The following is a 21081-nucleotide window of genomic DNA, read 5'->3' as shown; positions in this document are numbered from 1 at the left end:
GGTACCGGGTTCTTTTTAAAGAGATTTAGTATTTCCCCGACCGGCATAAGCGGGCACCAGTCATATATAGTAATTATTTTATGTAACGGATACACGAATACATCAAGGCATCGCAATATTTATTTAGAGTCAATGAACTTTAGCATTACATTATAATGAAATAATTTAATTTTGGATGTAATACGTCTTCTGATTGGCTGACGTTGTTTTGTTTATCAGCTCATAGACATAATTTTGTCATGTGACCGTGACGTCATCAACGTTTTTTCATGGTTTACTCCGGTAAAAACTTTCAAATGGAATTTAGAATTAAATTATAAGAAATGACTGTAATATTTTTTCTGTCTATTCGAAATAACATAAAAAATGTGGTGCACACTTTAAAATAACACGCTACGCGGGTTATTCAGTGTGCACCACATTTTTGATGTTATTTCTTCATAGACAGAAAAAATATTACAGTCATTCCTTAAATGAATGTATGATTTAAATTGTGAATGGTCAATGCACTGTTGATAAGTAGCTTTGTACACATACCTGATCATATGAGGTTATTTTCTGAAATTGTCAGAAGCTGGATAGATACTTATTCTGTCTTTACATGAAATATTTATCACTGTCTGTCAAGCAACCAGCCATTAACAAAAAATGGGACATTAATTGTGAAGCAAAACTTCTGGATTAAAATACAATTTTATTCATCATAGTGAGTATATGCATCACCACGGTGGTGAAACCAGATACTGATACGAATATCCTACACGCAGACTGGGCAACATTGACCTGGTATAGACACAGCTCGCTCACCACATACAGGTCTTTCACACGTCAACTTTTGGTCGATGCATAAAATAAGTCCATCACTGCATTTACATCCATAACAGTCGTCATGGAAACCTATGTCTTCACCATCGTCATACCAATTACCGTCTTTGTAACAGGCTGAAATGGAAACACACTTTAAAAAAATATTGATTAATATTTCCTACCTACGGAAGCCGGTTAGTGTCAGGGTGTAGTTTTATTTTTTAAGTCGTTATAACGACTTAGCTAACCAACCCCATCCTTGAAATAATGTGTCGCATAAATTTTTATATTGTTAGTTGAAATATTATAGAACCGAATGAATGTTATATCAACTTGAGTCGTATTGACCTATGTTTTAAGTATAAACAAATTCACATGTTGGCTAATATTGTATACATGTATTGAACATTAAACAAAAGACCTTGAGTAAAATATGCCCTGAAACTCTTAATATGCTGCAGTCGTACAATGCTATTGTTTGGAATGAACAATAAAATAAATATTAATTTCATTATCTGTAGGCTGTATAATAGAACTTACCATTTGACGCCAAAGTTGAAACAATCAACAACATGTACATAAAAACCCCAAGGAACTTAATCATAGTTGATCGTAAATGTTCGAATGGTCAACCTGGAAGATATACATATATAAGGCGAACGAAAACGACGAGTACTAATGCATAAAGTAAACCATGCAGTATAAATAAAAATGGTCTATGTATATGTACTTCTTGGAGTAAATAAAATGTTTAAAATTACTCGGCACATCTCTGGAAAAATCTTCATCGGTTCAAACATAAACGCCGATTTTGCTTGAATAAGCTGCAACCTTAGTTTATTACAATTACACCAGAAGATAAAATCAGAAAATCACATTGAAACCATACAAAGACTGATGCTACCATCACCGGGATTGGCAGGTCACAAGCAATAGTAATAACACCACTGCTAGCCCGTATTTGTGCCTGGTTGTCAATGATTCTATATTGGCGTTATTTACATGTATTACCATTTGTCCGTATCACTGCTGGTAGATTGTTTGTCCATAGTGGTGCCTGGTTGTCAATGCTTCTATATTGGCGTTATTTACATGTAATACCATTTGTCCGTATCACTGCTGGTAGACTGTTTATCCATAGTGGTGCCTGGTTGTCAATGCTTCTATATTGGCGTTATTTACATGTACTACCATTGTGACCGTATCGCTGCTGGGGGACTGTTAGTCGATAGAGGTACGGCGCCTGGTAGCTAATGTTTCTTTCTATATTGGCGTTATTTACATTTACTACCATAGACTATGTACTAACATTGTGTCTATAGCGCCACTGGTGAACTGTTTGTCAATACTGGTGCCTGGTCTCTCGGTCATAAAACTTTACTCAGTAATCGGAGTACAAAATTTGTGCTCGAAACACCGAATCCAGTATTTTGATTGGTTGGTTACTGAGTCTGATTACGATAATCGTACTCGAAAGTTTTATGACCACAAGGCCTGGCAGCCAATGCTTCGATATTGGCGTTAACTAAGGGATATGTAATGGTTTTACATTTTTGTTTCTTAATTCTGTTTTGTAATAAAATTACTTATGTTTCAACTGCTTCAGTCAAAGTTTTGATGCTCTCAAATGCCTTGGCTTCCAAACCTGATGGCGGTTGTTCGGGGGATACATGTCGCACGATTTAGGTTCGACAATTTAGTTACTTGTATGACAGTTTATACAATTATACTGTTTTAAATGCTTTGATAGGAAAGAAAATAGCATGTGATGAAATGTCAATGGTCAAGCCAAGCTCATTTTATTTGGCTATATAAAAATAAGGACATAAAGAATGTGACGGAGTTTAACATGTTTGAAGGCGCCAACCCTCCCCTAACCTGGGACAGTGGTGTAACAGTACAACCCTCCCCTAACCTGGGACAATGGTGTAACAGTACAACCCTCCCCTAACCTGGGACAGTGGTGTAACAGTTCAACATAAGAACAAACTATAAAAATCAGTTGAAAAAGGCTTAACTCATCAGATCGATACAAAGCAGAAAAAACATCTAACAAAAACACAGACCGGACGTGGCAGGGTATTTATACATCCATCAAAACAAAAAAAGACACAGAGTACAGATCTGAGAGTACTTGACAACTAGTTCAAAGCCAATAACAACTAAAAAAATTCATGTATCTAAGGCTAAAATATCAATCAATTCACATCCAACATCAAAAGGATTTAGTGTTAAGATGTCATTAACAGTCAAAGAAAAATGACCTTATACTTGTTTCCAACAAACCTTTTCAAATGTATTAGTTTACCTTTGACATTCACTGTGACTCCATATATCCTTTTATTTAAAGCTTTTGCTGTAAAATGATAATACAGTTCGAAAATATTGAAATTAGATAGGAAAAAGAAGTGATAAGTTTTGAAGACAATTATTATTATAATTGACCGATGCAGTGATGCGAGGTCACGATTTCATGGTTTAAGGAGCAGAAAACAATCATAATGTCTTACTCAAAAGATATTTATTGTTTTAACATGGAAGTTTAGTGAAGTTGATTGAGCTTCATGAAAGAAAAAAGATAATCATCAAAACTAGAAAAAAATGATGCAACTCGGCTCAAAGTTTTGTTCAAACAATATCAAAATTATTAGCATGTCACTTTATAGGAACCAAACAATACAATATGTATTGAAAATTAAATAAATATAGCTAATACTATAGTAGTACTCACAGTGCTGTGATATTTACAGTGTCGTTATAGGACTGTCAATACATTAACAACCACTATAAATAGTGTATTGAATACCTGCAGACATGACAACATATGTCTGTAATGGTTTTCATAAAATAGAATTGACATCATTGAAATTCACAAATAGATGGCAATGCATTAATGGAACAGTTCAACATGACATATTTATTAACTACAATCTCGAAACCATCCTTGTGGCAAGAGTACACCATTGCAGATTTGATTAAATACTAGTATGCTATTTAGCTTTCATTGAAGCAACATTCAGCCAGAACCGCTTACAATAAACAGATTATCAAAGCTAATTGTGTAGAATACGGAGATATGATATAGCTGCAATTGTCGGATTGCAGACTTTGAAACTCACCTTTGAGTTCATTCATTCCAACCGAAGAAGACTATGACCACTCAAACATCAAACGGGCCTTTTTCGATGATAAGAGACTATGACCACTCAAACATCAAACGGGTCTTTTTCCATGATAAGAGACTATGACCACCCAAACATCGAACGGGTCTTTTTTTATGATAAGAGACTATGGCCACCAGATAAGAGACTATGACCATCAGTTTATAAGGCAAAAAAGAACTAACAGATAAACTACGAATTAAATACTGTAATTATAAAATATGACGATTTTCACCCGAATATCAATACATAGTTGAAGTATCATGAATTTATAGAGTTGTCGTTTGTTGATGTGGTTCATAAGTGTTTCTCGTTTCTCGTATTTTATATAGATTAGACCGTTGGTTTTCCTGTTTGAATGGTTTTACACTAATCATTTCTGGGGCCCTTTATAGCTTGCTGTTCGGTGTGAGTCTAGGCTCCGTGTTGAAGGCCGTACTTTGACCTATAATGGTTTACTTTTACAAATTGTGACTTGGATGGAGAGTTGTCTCATTGGCACTCATACCACATCTTCTTATATCTATATATTATGTTCGATTTACAAGAATCAGCATTTTATTTTTCCGGTTTTTCCCCATTTGTTCGCATATACATTACATTTTGTGCCAGATTACTCTACTATTATTATTTAATAGCTCTTGAAGTGGGGGAAGTGTAGTGGCGCTTTCCTTGAGCTAGAAGATTGGTAACTGTTTTAACCCGTTTCATATATTGGCTCCATTTAATTCAATGGACTGTGTTGATTTACCCGTGGCTTACTGTCCCAAAGGCCCCAAGCTTGTGTTGATCGACCCGTGGCTCACTGTCTCAGAGGCCCCAAGTTTTACCTTGACCCGTGGCTAACTGTCCCAGAGGCCCCAAGTTTGTGTTGATTGACCCGTGGCTAACTTTCCCAGAGGCCCCAAGATTTTGTTGATTGACCCGTGGCTTACTGTCCCAGAGGCCCCAAGATTGTGTTGATTGACCCGTGGCTTACTGTCCCATAGGTCCCAAGTTTGTGTTGATTGACCCGTGGCTTACTGTCCCAGAGACCCCAAAATTGTGTTGATTGACCCGTGGCTTACTTTCCTAGAGGCCCCAAGATTGTGTTGATTGACACGTGGCTTACTGTCCCAGAGGCCCCAAGATATTGTGTTGATTGACCCGTGGCTTACTGTCCCATAGGTCCCAACTTTGTGTTGATTGACCCGTGGCTTACTGTCCCAGAGGCCCCAAGATTATGTTGATTGACCCGTGGCTGATTGTCCCAGAGGCCAAAAGTTTGTGTTGATTGACCCGTGGCTTACTGTCCCAGAGGTCACAAGTTTTACCAAAAGTGTGTGTGTGTGTGTGTGTGTGTGTGTGTGTGTGTGTTCTAATTATATACATGTAGCTATTCAGCTAAACAAATAGGTTGGTTTTTTGGGCTGTTTGAAATATAACAGATCGTTTTAGCTTAACTATGTAACCTAGCCTAGTGTGAGATGTTGTTATCATTTGTCGTTCGTTAATTGTTTGGTTTTGTTTTTTATTCTTTGCTGAAATCACAAGGCTAACTGAAAACCAAGCTTCGCTAAAATAAACCTGAAAGTGTTTGTTAACTAAAAAGTAAAATAACAAAAATACCGAACTTCAAGGAAAATTCAAAACAGAAAGTCCCTTATCAAATGGCAAAATCAAAAGCTCAAACACATCAAACGAACGGAATACAACTGTCATATTCCTGACTTAGTACAGGCATGTCCTTATGTAGAAAAAAGTGGATGAAACCTGGTTTTATAGCAAGCTAAACCTCTCACTGGTATGACAGTCGCATAGAATTCCATTTTATTGACAACAATGTGCGAGCAAAACAAACAGACATAAAAGTAAAAGTGTCAAAAATTAGGGTACAGCAGACAACATTGTGTTATAATCTTAATCAATATAAAACAAACAACTATGTCAACAACAAAAAAAACATATTGACACTCTATAGACAAAGCACATAAGCAAAAATGGAAGACAGCTACAAAAAATGACCATAGCACAATAACACAATGGCGGGATGTATAAATACCGAGCAACGCCAAAAGGATATTACCAAAAATGGACTAAACAGTAAAGGTTAACTGTATTAGATGTTCAGATCTTAACAAATAACTCTACCACCTTTACAATAACTAAACAGTTAGATAAAAAGAAACAATAAATGAACGTTGTAAATTAAAAGGTTTAATGAAAATGCTACATTAATAAAAAAAACTGTCAAGGGCCAAGTGTTACAAAACTTTTGATGAATGATGCATTTATGATCCCCTTAAACTATTGTGGTTGATATCCCCAAATGCAATCCGTCATGGCAGCCCTCCTGGTACTACAATACAATGTGTGACATATGCATCTTGCCTGACATTTTTTAGTGAATGCAAAAATTTTATTCAACTGTTTTGGCGTCATGTTTATAACTTAAGTTAGGCGCATTCGTTCCCCCTCCTCTTCCCCAGTGTATGCTGTTGTCTGCTCTATGGTCGGGTTGTTGTCTTTTTGACACATTCCCCATTTCCATTCTCAATTTTATTTATGCAGTTATAAACAGTTGACCTCAAATCTTTCCTGATCAAATACGCGGTTTAGAATTAATAAAACAACAAGACAAGAAAATCAGAACAAAGGAACAGACATTTTGTCTTTTTAAAAAACATGTAGAAAATGGAATTGTTTGCCTTAAGTGGTGATACATATGTATTATCATTTACTGTAATCAAATAAGAATATCCTCTCTATCTCATTGCATGCAGAATAATAGATGTGGACTCATCAGGAGCAAAACTACATGGAAATGATAACGGCGATACTGTAAAATATCTAGCTGCAAGCATCGACCAGCGAAATAACAAATTGTCTGGCGATAGTTAATGCCAAGTACATTAAAAGAAACTACAACTCTTCTGTCAAAAACACGATCACATACTAGGCAAAATTTATCCACATTTTCTAATACTATATGCAATAGATCAACTATATTTAGTGTATGGAATGATTGTAAGGTGTACATGTTAGGTTTCATCTGACCTTGACCTCATTGTCAGAGTTCATTGGTCAGTTGGGAGTTTTTGGATTTTAAAATGATGATGATGATGATGATGATGATGATGGTGATAATGATGATGATGATGATGATGATGATCATTTTTTTTAGTCTCGCCTGTCAGACGGCGGCGGCGGCGTAATCTATTTGTATATGCGAGACAAAAAAATCCTCCTCCTCCTCCTCCTCCTCCTCATCCTCCTCCTCATATCATCATCATCATCATCATCATCATCATCATCATCAAGTTGCTTCAATTTCTCTTCACAAGGTTTTATAGTACATATTTTTTTTGTGTACAAAGTAATTCATGCTTAGTTACTTTGTGCACGATAAAATTATGTACTATGAAACTTGGAATGTAAATTTAAGCAATTTGATTGGACGAGGAGTTGCCAGTATATGCTAATATATACTTAGCCCATATTAACTACTTAGTGCTTTTTTATTTTCCACATTCTTAAACTTTTTATCTGTTATCACAAGTACGTTTTTCGAATCATTTCTGTTATTTTCTGTTAATTTATATTGTCGTATGAAGATATCTACATTTCTGAAAATACCAAAAAGACAAATACGCATAGTGATCTTAACAATAACTTTTGTTCAAATTTTCTTTCAAGTACAATAAATATAATAGTTATCTTTTATTTCCAGAAAATTTACAATGTATTTGTTTTTAAGTTGATTCAAGTGCACACTTAAAATGTTGCAAGAGGATTCTAAAAATGTTCTGATATATGAATGTACGACTTTCTGAATCCGTTGATAAATCACCATCTTTACAATGCAAACGTTTACAAAAATGGAACTTCAGAGCCATAGACATTGAAGGAAAAATATGACTCTGATCACCGAAATAAAAGGACATTAGCTGGGAAATTCCGAGGTTTATTGACACAGGATAACTGTCTTAATCAATTAGATCCGTTGATAGTTTAATAGAACCAAAAGTACTAAACATTTAATATTACATTCTCTGCCTTATACCAGCTATAATGAAGGTTCTGAGGATAGTCTACGTTGTGTCGATATTCCTCATAAGTAAAAGTCTATCTTCAAAGTGTACAACAACTAGAACCGGAAATGATGTGTTTACGGATTGTCATGGAAGGGCTTTCCGGAATGTGCCTAGAAATATTCCTAACGATACCACATATTTGGACATGTCTGACAATAAGTTGCCCATTATTTTAAACTTCTCATTTTCCGGACTAAAACATGTTTCTAGTTTGAAATTATTATCCGCTCAGATATCAGTTATCGAGTCAAAAGCGTTTTCTGGATTAGTTAAACTGACTTCATTGGACTTGAGCAAGAACTTTCTTGGTATACATTCTCTACCGGATCATGTATTTGATTCCTCGTCTGTTTTGAGGATTTTAGATTTATCTCAGAACTACTTCCGTCATTATCCAGAGAAAGTTTTAGAAAAATTATCAAACTTAGAGAGATTATCAATCAATGGTATTAACAACCAAATTTTTGGGAACGGATTTCGTTCTCTCCGTAAATTAATATATCTTAATTTTGACCCGTGTATAATAACTAGGATAGACAACAACACATTCGATGCTTTTAAGAATATACAACTGAAGGAACTGATTCTTGAATGTAAGATAACGTATGTGGAAGCAGGTGCTCTCAGCCCATTTCAGTCATTAGAAAGTCTCGATATTTCCATGTCTGTAATGGTTTTCATAAAATAGAATTGACATCATTGAAATTCACAAATAGATGGCAATGCATTAATGGAACAGTTCAACATGACATGTTTATTAACTACAATCTCGAAACCATCCTTGTGGCAAGAGTACACCATTGCAGATTTGATTAAATACTAGTATGCTATTTAGCTTTCATTGAAGCAACATTCAGCCAGAACCGCTTACAATAAACAGATTATCAAAGCTAATTGTGTAGAATACGGAGATATGATATAGCTGCAATTGTCGGATTGCAGACTTTGAAACTCACCTTTGAGTTCATTCATTCCAACCGAAGAAGACTATGACCACTCAAACATCAAACGGGCCTTTTTCGATGATAAGAGACTATGACCACTCAAACATCAAACGGGTCTTTTTCCATGATAAGAGACTATGACCACCCAAACATCGAACGGGTCTTTTTTTATGATAAGAGACTATGGCCACCAGATAAGAGACTATGACCATCAGTTTATAAGGCAAAAAAGAACTAACAGATAAACTACGAATTAAATACTGTAATTATAAAATATGACGATTTTCACCCGAATATCAATACATAGTTGAAGTATCATGAATTTATAGAGTTGTCGTTTGTTGATGTGGTTCATAAGTGTTTCTCGTTTCTCGTATTTTATATAGATTAGACCGTTGGTTTTCCTGTTTGAATGGTTTTACACTAATCATTTCTGGGGCCCTTTATAGCTTGCTGTTCGGTGTGAGTCTAGGCTCCGTGTTGAAGGCCGTACTTTGACCTATAATGGTTTACTTTTACAAATTGTGACTTGGATGGAGAGTTGTCTCATTGGCACTCATACCACATCTTCTTATATCTATATATTATGTTCGATTTACAAGAATCAGCATTTTATTTTTCCGGTTTTTCCCCATTTGTTCGCATATACATTACATTTTGTGCCAGATTACTCTACTATTATTATTTAATAGCTCTTGAAGTGGGGGAAGTGTAGTGGCGCTTTCCTTGAGCTAGAAGATTGGTAACTGTTTTAACCCGTTTCATATATTGGCTCCATTTAATTCAATGGACTGTGTTGATTTACCCGTGGCTTACTGTCCCAGAGGCCCCAAGCTTGTGTTGATCGACCCGTGGCTCACTGTCTCAGAGGCCCCAAGTTTTACCTTGACCCGTGGCTAACTGTCCCAGAGGCCCCAAGTTTGTGTTGATTGACCCGTGGCTAACTTTCCCAGAGGCCCCAAGATTTTGTTGATTGACCCGTGGCTTACTGTCCCAGAGGCCCCAAGATTGTGTTGATTGACCCGTGGCTTACTGTCCCATAGGTCCCAAGTTTGTGTTGATTGACCCGTGGCTTACTGTCCCAGAGACCCCAAAATTGTGTTGATTGACCCGTGGCTTACTTTCCTAGAGGCCCCAAGATTGTGTTGATTGACACGTGGCTTACTGTCCCAGAGGCCCCAAGATATTGTGTTGATTGACCCGTGGCTTACTGTCCCATAGGTCCCAACTTTGTGTTGATTGACCCGTGGCTTACTGTCCCAGAGGCCCCAAGATTATGTTGATTGACCCGTGGCTGATTGTCCCAGAGGCCAAAAGTTTGTGTTGATTGACCCGTGGCTTACTGTCCCAGAGGTCACAAGTTTTACCAAAAGTGTGTGTGTGTGTGTGTGTGTGTGTGTGTGTGTGTGTGTGTGTTCTAATTATATACATGTAGCTATTCAGCTAAACAAATAGGTTGGTTTTTTGGGCTGTTTGAAATATAACAGATCGTTTTAGCTTAACTATGTAACCTAGCCTAGTGTGAGATGTTGTTATCATTTGTCGTTCGTTAATTGTTTGGTTTTGTTTTTTATTCTTTGCTGAAATCACAAGGCTAACTGAAAACCAAGCTTCGCTAAAATAAACCTGAAAGTGTTTGTTAACTAAAAAGTAAAATAACAAAAATACCGAACTTCAAGGAAAATTCAAAACAGAAAGTCCCTTATCAAATGGCAAAATCAAAAGCTCAAACACATCAAACGAACGGAATACAACTGTCATATTCCTGACTTAGTACAGGCATGTCCTTATGTAGAAAAAAGTGGATGAAACCTGGTTTTATAGCAAGCTAAACCTCTCACTGGTATGACAGTCGCATAGAATTCCATTTTATTGACAACAATGTGTGAGCAAAACAAACAGACATAAAAGTAAAAGTGTCAAAAATTAGGGTACAGCAGACAACATTGTGTTATAATCTTAATCAATATAAAACAAACAACTATGTCAACAACAAAAAAAACATATTGACACTCTATAGACAAAGCACATAAGCAAAAATGGAAGACAGCTACAAAAAATGACCATAGCACAATAACACAATGGCGGGATGTATAAATACCGAGCAACGCCAAAAGGATATTACCAAAAATGGACTAAACAGTAAAGGTTAACTGTATTAGATGTTCAGATCTTAACAAATAACTCTACCACCTTTACAATAACTAAACAGTTAGATAAAAAGAAACAATAAATGAACGTTGTAAATTAAAAGGTTTAATGAAAATGCTACATTAATAAAAAAAACTGTCAAGGGCCAAGTGTTACAAAACTTTTGATGAATGATGCATTTATGATCCCCTTAAACTATTGTGGTTGATATCCCCAAATGCAATCCGTCATGGCAGCCCTCCTGGTACTACAATACAATGTGTGACATATGCATCTTGCCTGACATTTTTTAGTGAATGCAAAAATTTTATTCAACTGTTTTGGCGTCATGTTTATAACTTAAGTTAGGCGCATTCGTTCCCCCTCCTCTTCCCCAGTGTATGCTGTTGTCTGCTCTATGGTCGGGTTGTTGTCTTTTTGACACATTCCCCATTTCCATTCTCAATTTTATTTATGCAGTTATAAACAGTTGACCTCAAATCTTTCCTGATCAAATACGCGGTTTAGAATTAATAAAACAACAAGACAAGAAAATCAGAACAAAGGAACAGACATTTTGTCTTTTTAAAAAACATGTAGAAAATGGAATTGTTTGCCTTAAGTGGTGATACATATGTATTATCATTTACTGTAATCAAATAAGAATATCCTCTCTATCTCATTGCATGCAGAATAATAGATGTGGACTCATCAGGAGCAAAACTACATGGAAATGATAACGGCGATACTGTAAAATATCTAGCTGCAAGCATCGAACAGCGAAATAACAAATTGTCTGGCGATAGTTAATGCCAAGTACATTAAAAGAAACTACAACTCTTCTGTCAAAAACACGATCACATACTAGGCAAAATTTATCCACATTTTCTAATACTATATGCAATAGATCAACTATATTTAGTGTATGGAATGATTGTAAGGTGTACATGTTAGGTTTCATCTGACCTTGACCTCATTGTCAGAGTTCATTGGTCAGTTGGGAGTTTTTGGATTTTAAAATGATGATGATGATGATGATGATGATGATGATGGTGATAATGATGATGATGATGATGATGATGATGATGATGATGATCATTTTTTTTAGTCTCGCCTGTCAGACGGCGGCGGCGGCGTAATCTATTTGTATATGCGAGACAAAAAAATCCTCCTCCTCCTCCTCCTCCTCCTCATCCTCCTCCTCATATCATCATCATCATCATCATCATCATCATCATCATCATCAAGTTGCTTCAATTTCTCTTCACAAGGTTTTATAGTACATATTTTTTTTGTGTACAAAGTAATTCATGCTTAGTTACTTTGTGCACGATAAAATTATGTACTATGAAACTTGGAATGTAAATTTAAGCAATTTGATTGGACGAGGAGTTGCCAGTATATGCTAATATATACTTAGCCCATATTAACTACTTAGTGCTTTTTTATTTTCCACATTCTTAAACTTTTTATCTGTTATCACAAGTACGTTTTTCGAATCATTTCTGTTATTTTCTGTTAATTTATATTGTCGTATGAAGATATCTACATTTCTGAAAATACCAAAAAGACAAATACGCATAGTGATCTTAACAATAACTTTTGTTCAAATTTTCTTTCAAGTACAATAAATATAATAGTTATCTTTTATTTCCAGAAAATTTACAATGTATTTGTTTTTAAGTTGATTCAAGTGCACACTTAAAATGTTGCAAGAGGATTCTAAAAATGTTCTGATATATGAATGTACGACTTTCTGAATCCGTTGATAAATCACCATCTTTACAATGCAAACGTTTACAAAAATGGAACTTCAGAGCCATAGACATTGAAGGAAAAATATGACTCTGATCACCGAAATAAAAGGACATTAGCTGGGAAATTCCGAGGTTTATTGACACAGGATAACTGTCTTAATCAATTAGATCCGTTGATAGTTTAATAGAACCAAAAGTACTAAACATTTAATATTACATTCTCTGCCTTATACCAGCTATAATGAAGGTTCTGAGGATAGTCTACGTTGTGTCGATATTCCTCATAAGTAAAAGTCTATCTTCAAAGTGTACAACAACTAGAACCGGAAATGATGTGTTTACGGATTGTCATGGAAGGGCTTTCCGGAATGTGCCTAGAAATATTCCTAACGATACCACATATTTGGACATGTCTGACAATAAGTTGCCCATTATTTTAAACTTCTCATTTTCCGGACTAAAACATGTTTCTAGTTTGAAATTATTATCCGCTCAGATATCAGTTATCGAGTCAAAAGCGTTTTCTGGATTAGTTAAACTGACTTCATTGGACTTGAGCAAGAACTTTCTTGGTATACATTCTCTACCGGATCATGTATTTGATTCCTCGTCTGTTTTGAGGATTTTAGATTTATCTCAGAACTACTTCCGTCATTATCCAGAGAAAGTTTTAGAAAAATTATCAAACTTAGAGAGATTATCAATCAATGGTATTAACAACCAAATTTTTGGGAACGGATTTCGTTCTCTCCGTAAATTAATATATCTTAATTTTGACCCGTGTATAATAACTAGGATAGACAACAACACATTCGATGCTTTTAAGAATATACAACTGAAGGAACTGATTCTTGAATGTAAGATAACGTATGTGGAAGCAGGTGCTCTCAGCCCATTTCAGTCATTAGAAAGTCTCGATATTTCCATGTCTGTAATGGTTTTCATAAAATAGAATTGACATCATTGAAATTCACAAATAGATGGCAATGCATTAATGGAACAGTTCAACATGACATGTTTATTAACTACAATCTCGAAACCATCCTTGTGGCAAGAGTACACCATTGCAGATTTGATTAAATACTAGTATGCTATTTAGCTTTCATTGAAGCAACATTCAGCCAGAACCGCTTACAATAAACAGATTATCAAAGCTAATTGTGTAGAATACGGAGATATGATATAGCTGCAATTGTCGGATTGCAGACTTTGAAACTCACCTTTGAGTTCATTCATTCCAACCGAAGAAGACTATGACCACTCAAACATCAAACGGGCCTTTTTCGATGATAAGAGACTATGACCACTCAAACATCAAACGGGTCTTTTTCCATGATAAGAGACTATGACCACCCAAACATCGAACGGGTCTTTTTTTATGATAAGAGACTATGGCCACCAGATAAGAGACTATGACCATCAGTTTATAAGGCAAAAAAGAACTAACAGATAAACTACGAATTAAATACTGTAATTATAAAATATGACGATTTTCACCCGAATATCAATACATAGTTGAAGTATCATGAATTTATAGAGTTGTCGTTTGTTGATGTGGTTCATAAGTGTTTCTCGTTTCTCGTATTTTATATAGATTAGACCGTTGGTTTTCCTGTTTGAATGGTTTTACACTAATCATTTCTGGGGCCCTTTATAGCTTGCTGTTCGGTGTGAGTCTAGGCTCCGTGTTGAAGGCCGTACTTTGACCTATAATGGTTTACTTTTACAAATTGTGACTTGGATGGAGAGTTGTCTCATTGGCACTCATACCACATCTTCTTATATCTATATATTATGTTCGATTTACAAGAATCAGCATTTTATTTTTCCGGTTTTTCCCCATTTGTTCGCATATACATTACATTTTGTGCCAGATTACTCTACTATTATTATTTAATAGCTCTTGAAGTGGGGGAAGTGTAGTGGCGCTTTCCTTGAGCTAGAAGATTGGTAACTGTTTTAACCCGTTTCATATATTGGCTCCATTTAATTCAATGGACTGTGTTGATTTACCCGTGGCTTACTGTCCCAGAGGCCCCAAGCTTGTGTTGATCGACCCGTGGCTCACTGTCTCAGAGGCCCCAAGTTTTACCTTGACCCGTGGCTAACTGTCCCAGAGGCCCCAAGTTTGTGTTGATTGACCCGTGGCTAACTTTCCCAGAGGCCCCAAGATTTTGTTGATTGACCCGTGGCTTACTGTCCCAGAGGCCCCAAGATTGTGTTGATTGACCCGTGGCTTACTGTCCCATAGGTCCCAAGTTTGTGTTGATTGACCCGTGGCTTACTGTCCCAGAGACCCCAAAATTGTGTTGATTGACCCGTGGCTTACTTTCCTAGAGGCCCCAAGATTGTGTTGATTGACACGTGGCTTACTGTCCCAGAGGCCCCAAGATATTGTGTTGATTGACCCGTGGCTTACTGTCCCATAGGTCCCAACTTTGTGTTGATTGACCCGTGGCTTACTGTCCCAGAGGCCCCAAGATTATGTTGATTGACCCGTGGCTGATTGTCCCAGAGGCCAAAAGTTTGTGTTGATTGACCCGTGGCTTACTGTCCCAGAGGTCACAAGTTTTACCAAAAGTGTGTGTGTGTGTGTGTGTGTGTGTGTGTGTGTGTGTGTGTGTTCTAATTATATACATGTAGCTATTCAGCTAAACAAATAGGTTGGTTTTTTGGGCTGTTTGAAATATAACAGATCGTTTTAGCTTAACTATGTAACCTAGCCTAGTGTGAGATGTTGTTATCATTTGTCGTTCGTTAATTGTTTGGTTTTGTTTTTTATTCTTTGCTGAAATCACAAGGCTAACTGAAAACCAAGCTTCGCTAAAATAAACCTGAAAGTGTTTGTTAACTAAAAAGTAAAATAACAAAAATACCGAACTTCAAGGAAAATTCAAAACAGAAAGTCCCTTATCAAATGGCAAAATCAAAAGCTCAAACACATCAAACGAACGGAATACAACTGTCATATTCCTGACTTAGTACAGGCATGTCCTTATGTAGAAAAAAGTGGATGAAACCTGGTTTTATAGCAAGCTAAACCTCTCACTGGTATGACAGTCGCATAGAATTCCATTTTATTGACAACAATGTGTGAGCAAAACAAACAGACATAAAAGTAAAAGTGTCAAAAATTAGGGTACAGCAGACAACATTGTGTTATAATCTTAATCAATATAAAACAAACAACTATGTCAACAACAAAAAAAACATATTGACACTCTATAGACAAAGCACATAAGCAAAAATGGAAGACAGCTACAAAAAATGACCATAGCACAATAACACAATGGCGGGATGTATAAATACCGAGCAACGCCAAAAGGATATTACCAAAAATGGACTAAACAGTAAAGGTTAACTGTATTAGATGTTCAGATCTTAACAAATAACTCTACCACCTTTACAATAACTAAACAGTTAGATAAAAAGAAACAATAAATGAACGTTGTAAATTAAAAGGTTTAATGAAAATGCTACATTAATAAAAAAAACTGTCAAGGGCCAAGTGTTACAAAACTTTTGATGAATGATGCATTTATGATCCCCTTAAACTATTGTGGTTGATATCCCCAAATGCAATCCGTCATGGCAGCCCTCCTGGTACTACAATACAATGTGTGACATATGCATCTTGCCTGACATTTTTTAGTGAATGCAAAAATTTTATTCAACTGTTTTGGCGTCATGTTTATAACTTAAGTTAGGCGCATTCGTTCCCCCTCCTCTTCCCCAGTGTATGCTGTTGTCTGCTCTATGGTCGGGTTGTTGTCTTTTTGACACATTCCCCATTTCCATTCTCAATTTTATTTATGCAGTTATAAACAGTTGACCTCAAATCTTTCCTGATCAAATACGCGGTTTAGAATTAATAAAACAACAAGACAAGAAAATCAGAACAAAGGAACAGACATTTTGTCTTTTTAAAAAACATGTAGAAAATGGAATTGTTTGCCTTAAGTGGTGATACATATGTATTATCATTTACTGTAATCAAATAAGAATATCCTCTCTATCTCATTGCATGCAGAATAATAGATGTGGACTCATCAGGAGCAAAACTACATGGAAATGATAACGGCGATACTGTAAAATATCTAGCTGCAAGCATCGAACAGCGAAATAACAAATTGTCTGGCGATAGTTAATGCCAAGTACATTAAAAGAAACTACAACTCTTCTGTCAAAAACACGATCACATACTAGGCAAAATTTATCCACATTTTCTAATACTATATGCAATAGATCAACTATATTTAGTGTATGGAATGATTGTAAGGTGTACATGTTAGGTTTCATCTGACCTTGACCTCATTGTCAGAGTTCATTGGTCAGTTGGGAGTTTTTGGATTTTAAAATGATGATGATGATGATGATGATGATGATGATGGTGATAATGATGATGATGATGATGATGATGATGATGATGATGATCATTTTTTTTAGTCTCGCCTGTCAGACGGCGGCGGCGGCGTAATCTATTTGTATATGCGAGACAAAAAAATCCTCCTCCTCCTCCTCCTCCTCCTCCTCCTCCTCCTCCTCCTCCTCCTCCTCCTCCTCCTCCTCATCATCATCATCATCAAGTTGCTTCAATTTCTCTTCACAAGGTTTTATAGTACATATTTTTTTTGTGTACAAAGTAATTCATGCTTAGTTACTTTGTGCACGATAAAATTATGTACTATGAAACTTGGAATGTAAATTTAAGCAATTTGATTGGACGAGGAGTTGCCAGTATATGCTAATATATACTTAGCCCATATTAACTACTTAGTGCTTTTTTATTTTCCACATTCTTAAACTTTTTATCTGTTATCACAAGTACGTTTTTCGAATCATTTCTGTTATTTTCTGTTAATTTATATTGTCGTATGAAGATATCTACATTTCTGAAAATACCAAAAAGACAAATACGCATAGTGATCTTAACAATAACTTTTGTTCAAATTTTCTTTCAAGTACAATAAATATAATAGTTATCTTTTATTTCCAGAAAATTTACAATGTATTTGTTTTTAAGTTGATTCAAGTGCACACTTAAAATGTTGCAAGAGAATTCTAAAAATGTTCTGATATATGAATGTACGACTTTCTGAATCCGTTGATAAATCACCATCTTTACAATGCAAACGTTTACAAAAATGGAACTTCAGAGCCATAGACATTGAAGGAAAAATATGACTCTGATCACCGAAATAAAAGGACATTAGCTGGGAAATTCCGAGGTTTATTGACACAGGATAACTGTCTTAATCAATTAGATCCGTTGATAGTTTAATAGAACCAAAAGTACTAAACATTTAATATTACATTCTCTGCCTTATACCAGCTATAATGAAGGTTCTGAGGATAGTCTACGTTGTGTCGATATTCCTCATAAGTAAAAGTCTATCTTCAAAGTGTACAACAACTAGAACCGGAAATGATGTGTTTACGGATTGTCATGGAAGGGCTTTCCGGAATGTGCCTAGAAATATTCCTAACGATACCACATATTTGGACATGTCTGACAATAAGTTGCCCATTATTTTAAACTTCTCATTTTCCGGACTAAAACATGTTTCTAGTTTGAAATTATTATCCGCTCAGATATCAGTTATCGAGTCAAAAGCGTTTTCTGGATTAGTTAAACTGACTTCATTGGACTTGAGCAAGAACTTTCTTGGTATACATTCTCTACCGGATCATGTATTTGATTCCTCGTCTGTTTTGAGGATTTTAGATTTATCTCAGAACTACTTCCGTCATTATCCAGAGAAAGTTTTAGAAAAATTATCAAACTTAGAGAGATTATCAATCAATGGTATTAACAACCAAATTTTTGGGAACGGATTTCGTTCTCTCCGTAAATTAATATATCTTAATTTTGACCCGTGTATAATAACTAGGATAGACAACAACACATTCGATGCTTTTAAGAATATACAACTGAAGGAACTGATTCTTGAATGTAAGATAACGTATGTGGAAGCAGGTGCTCTCAGCCCATTTCAGTCATTAGAAAGTCTCGATATTTCAATGAACTTGCATGTCAGGGTGTCTAATCTTCTTGAATTACTGAACGGTCTTATGGACAGAAATATAACATCAATAAACTTTAGACACAATTTCAGAACTTCCGCAGCTACTGACGTATTGTTGGCGTCACAGTTTTCAATGCTTGGAGCAGTCTGCGTGAAAGAAGTCGACTTGACTCGTAACCAAATAAGTGTTATACAGGCGGGAGGAATACATCTAATGAAACATAAACATTGTCTAGAAAAACTTATTCTTAAAGAAAATGAAATTTCTGGTGAACGAACTACTCTTCTAGAAATGGCTCAACTGATAAACTTACGCTGGTTGGATATATCGAATCAAGCCACGATACTCGTCAAAACGAAAGTTAAGAAAAACAAATATTATGGACGTCGTTTAGATATCACAGGTACAAAATATTCCTCTGGCCGAATAACGTATTACTTTCAATTACCACATAATTTGCAATATCTCGATATATCATATATTGGTGTAAAAGGTACTGGTTTAAGTAATATAAATTTAACAAATGCTGATAAACTTGATAACATGAATCTAGCTGGTAATAAATTCAAACATTGTCTTGGCCATTTCTATGGACTCCCACATTTACAAACAATTGACATATCGGATTTTAATTGTAGTTACCTTGATCTCAATATGATCAGTTTTATGCCAAATCTAAAAACACTGATTAGCAGAAGAACACATTTAAATGTCGGATTGCAAAATGATATAAATGGTGATTTTTTAAAACAATTATTTGGGCTGAGACATATTGACTTCTCAGACAATGGGTTTATTACATTCAATCAAAACATGTTCATATCGCAGTACCGTTCACTCATTTCATTAGACTTATCAAAAAACAAGTTTTCCAAATTCCCAATTCATATCAGCAAATTTTCAAATTTGATGAAATTAAGTCTCGTGCAGAATCAGATTGCTCTTCTGCAGAAATCTGATATGAACCAACTGGAGAACTACCAACGTGAGAATAATATTAAATTTGAGCTTCTTTTGAATGACAACCATTTCGTTTGCAATTGTGATTCGATCGATTTTGTGAAATGGCTTCAGGAAACAAAAGTGACACTAGATGAAAACCGTAACTACTCGTGTGTTTATATTGATAACAGCCTAAAATCAACAGTTTATGCATACAAACATCTTGAATTCATCGAAAGTAAATGTCTCAGTAAGACATGGCTTAACATAACGATAATCCTTGTGGTTGTTATTCTTTTCATTTTCACATCAAGTTCCATAGCATACAAATATAGAATAACTCTGCATTTTTTGCACCTTCATATCCGCCGGAAGTACCGCCATTACACAGCACTGGAAGGAGATTCTAAAGAGTACAAGTATAATGCATTTGTTGCTTATTGTAATGAAGACGAAGAATGGGTTTGTGGGCCTCTCGTTAATTATTTGGAAAAGACAAATGGTTTGGCGTTATGTTTACACGATAGAGATTTTGCAGCTGGGAAGCTTATTATGGATAATATCATAGACGCCATTTTTGAAAGCAAAAAAGTAGTTCTTGTTATCAGTCATGAATTCTTGAAAAGTTCATGGTGCGAGTTTGAACTTGATATGGCGAGGATGAAAATGTTTCAAGACAACAGAGATATGTTGGTCGTTGTCCTGTTGGACAAACTTTCTACATCACAAATGCCAATCTCTTTACAGAGAATTTGGAACAAAGTGACTTGTTTAGAAGTTGACGAAACAATTTGTACAAATCAAAATGACAATTTTGAACATTTATTTTGGAAAAGATTATATGAAGCAGTCGTAATGTAAAATAAAATCTAATAAAAAGTTAACCAATTGTAATTATTACACGAATAAAGGAGACGTGAGGCATACCAAAAGCAATCTATGGACAAGTGCCTTTAAAACATTTAGAGCTCTAAATCACACAGAAATATTGTCGATGGAGAGGTATCGTCAAGTTTGCGTTATTATATTTATATTATGTATGTCATAATCAAACAAACCCGTAACAATTCTGCTTCTAATGGCACCAAGTTGCTTAAAATCAGAAATGACCCCAAAATAATGTTTTGAAAAAAACCCAACCTAGATTAATTTTATATGAAATGAAATATATATGTGAAAATCCCTGGTGACGAAAACTTATAGTCACAGATTGTTGTCTATGACCCTTCCAAATATGTTG

General features: G+C 35.5%; 1 protein-coding gene and 1 long non-coding RNA gene across 3 annotated transcripts; one reads left to right on the top strand and one right to left on the bottom strand.

Moving 5' to 3' along the window:
* Positions 1 to 681: 681 nt before the first annotated feature.
* Positions 682 to 3596, bottom strand: LOC127728846 (uncharacterized). 2 transcript variants are annotated; one of them, XR_007994397.1, is made up of 3 exons: positions 3539 to 3596; positions 1348 to 1440; positions 682 to 942 (listed from the first exon to the last, which is right to left on the bottom strand). It is a non-coding gene; the product is annotated as an uncharacterized LOC127728846 (long non-coding RNA). The 2 variants fall into 2 exon arrangements; XR_007994398.1 differs by lacking the exon at positions 3539 to 3596 and adding an exon at positions 3116 to 3252.
* Positions 3597 to 17947: 14351 nt separating this feature from the next.
* Positions 17948 to 20725, top strand: LOC127731222 (toll-like receptor 4). The gene has a single exon (XM_052240188.1). It carries the CDS (start codon positions 18210 to 18212, stop codon positions 20700 to 20702), a length of 2493 nt encoding a protein of 830 aa, XP_052096148.1. The 5' UTR covers positions 17948 to 18209; the 3' UTR covers positions 20703 to 20725.
* The last annotated feature ends 356 nt before the right edge of the window (positions 20726 to 21081 follow it).

The sequence above is a fragment of the Mytilus californianus genome, unplaced genomic scaffold (genome assembly GCF_021869535.1).
Source record: "Mytilus californianus isolate M0D057914Y unplaced genomic scaffold, xbMytCali1.0.p SCAF_2, whole genome shotgun sequence".
NCBI lineage: Eukaryota > Metazoa > Mollusca > Bivalvia > Mytilida > Mytilidae > Mytilus > Mytilus californianus.
The sequence above is the reverse complement of the archived record's forward strand: the minus strand, read 5'-3'. Positions and strand labels throughout refer to the sequence as shown.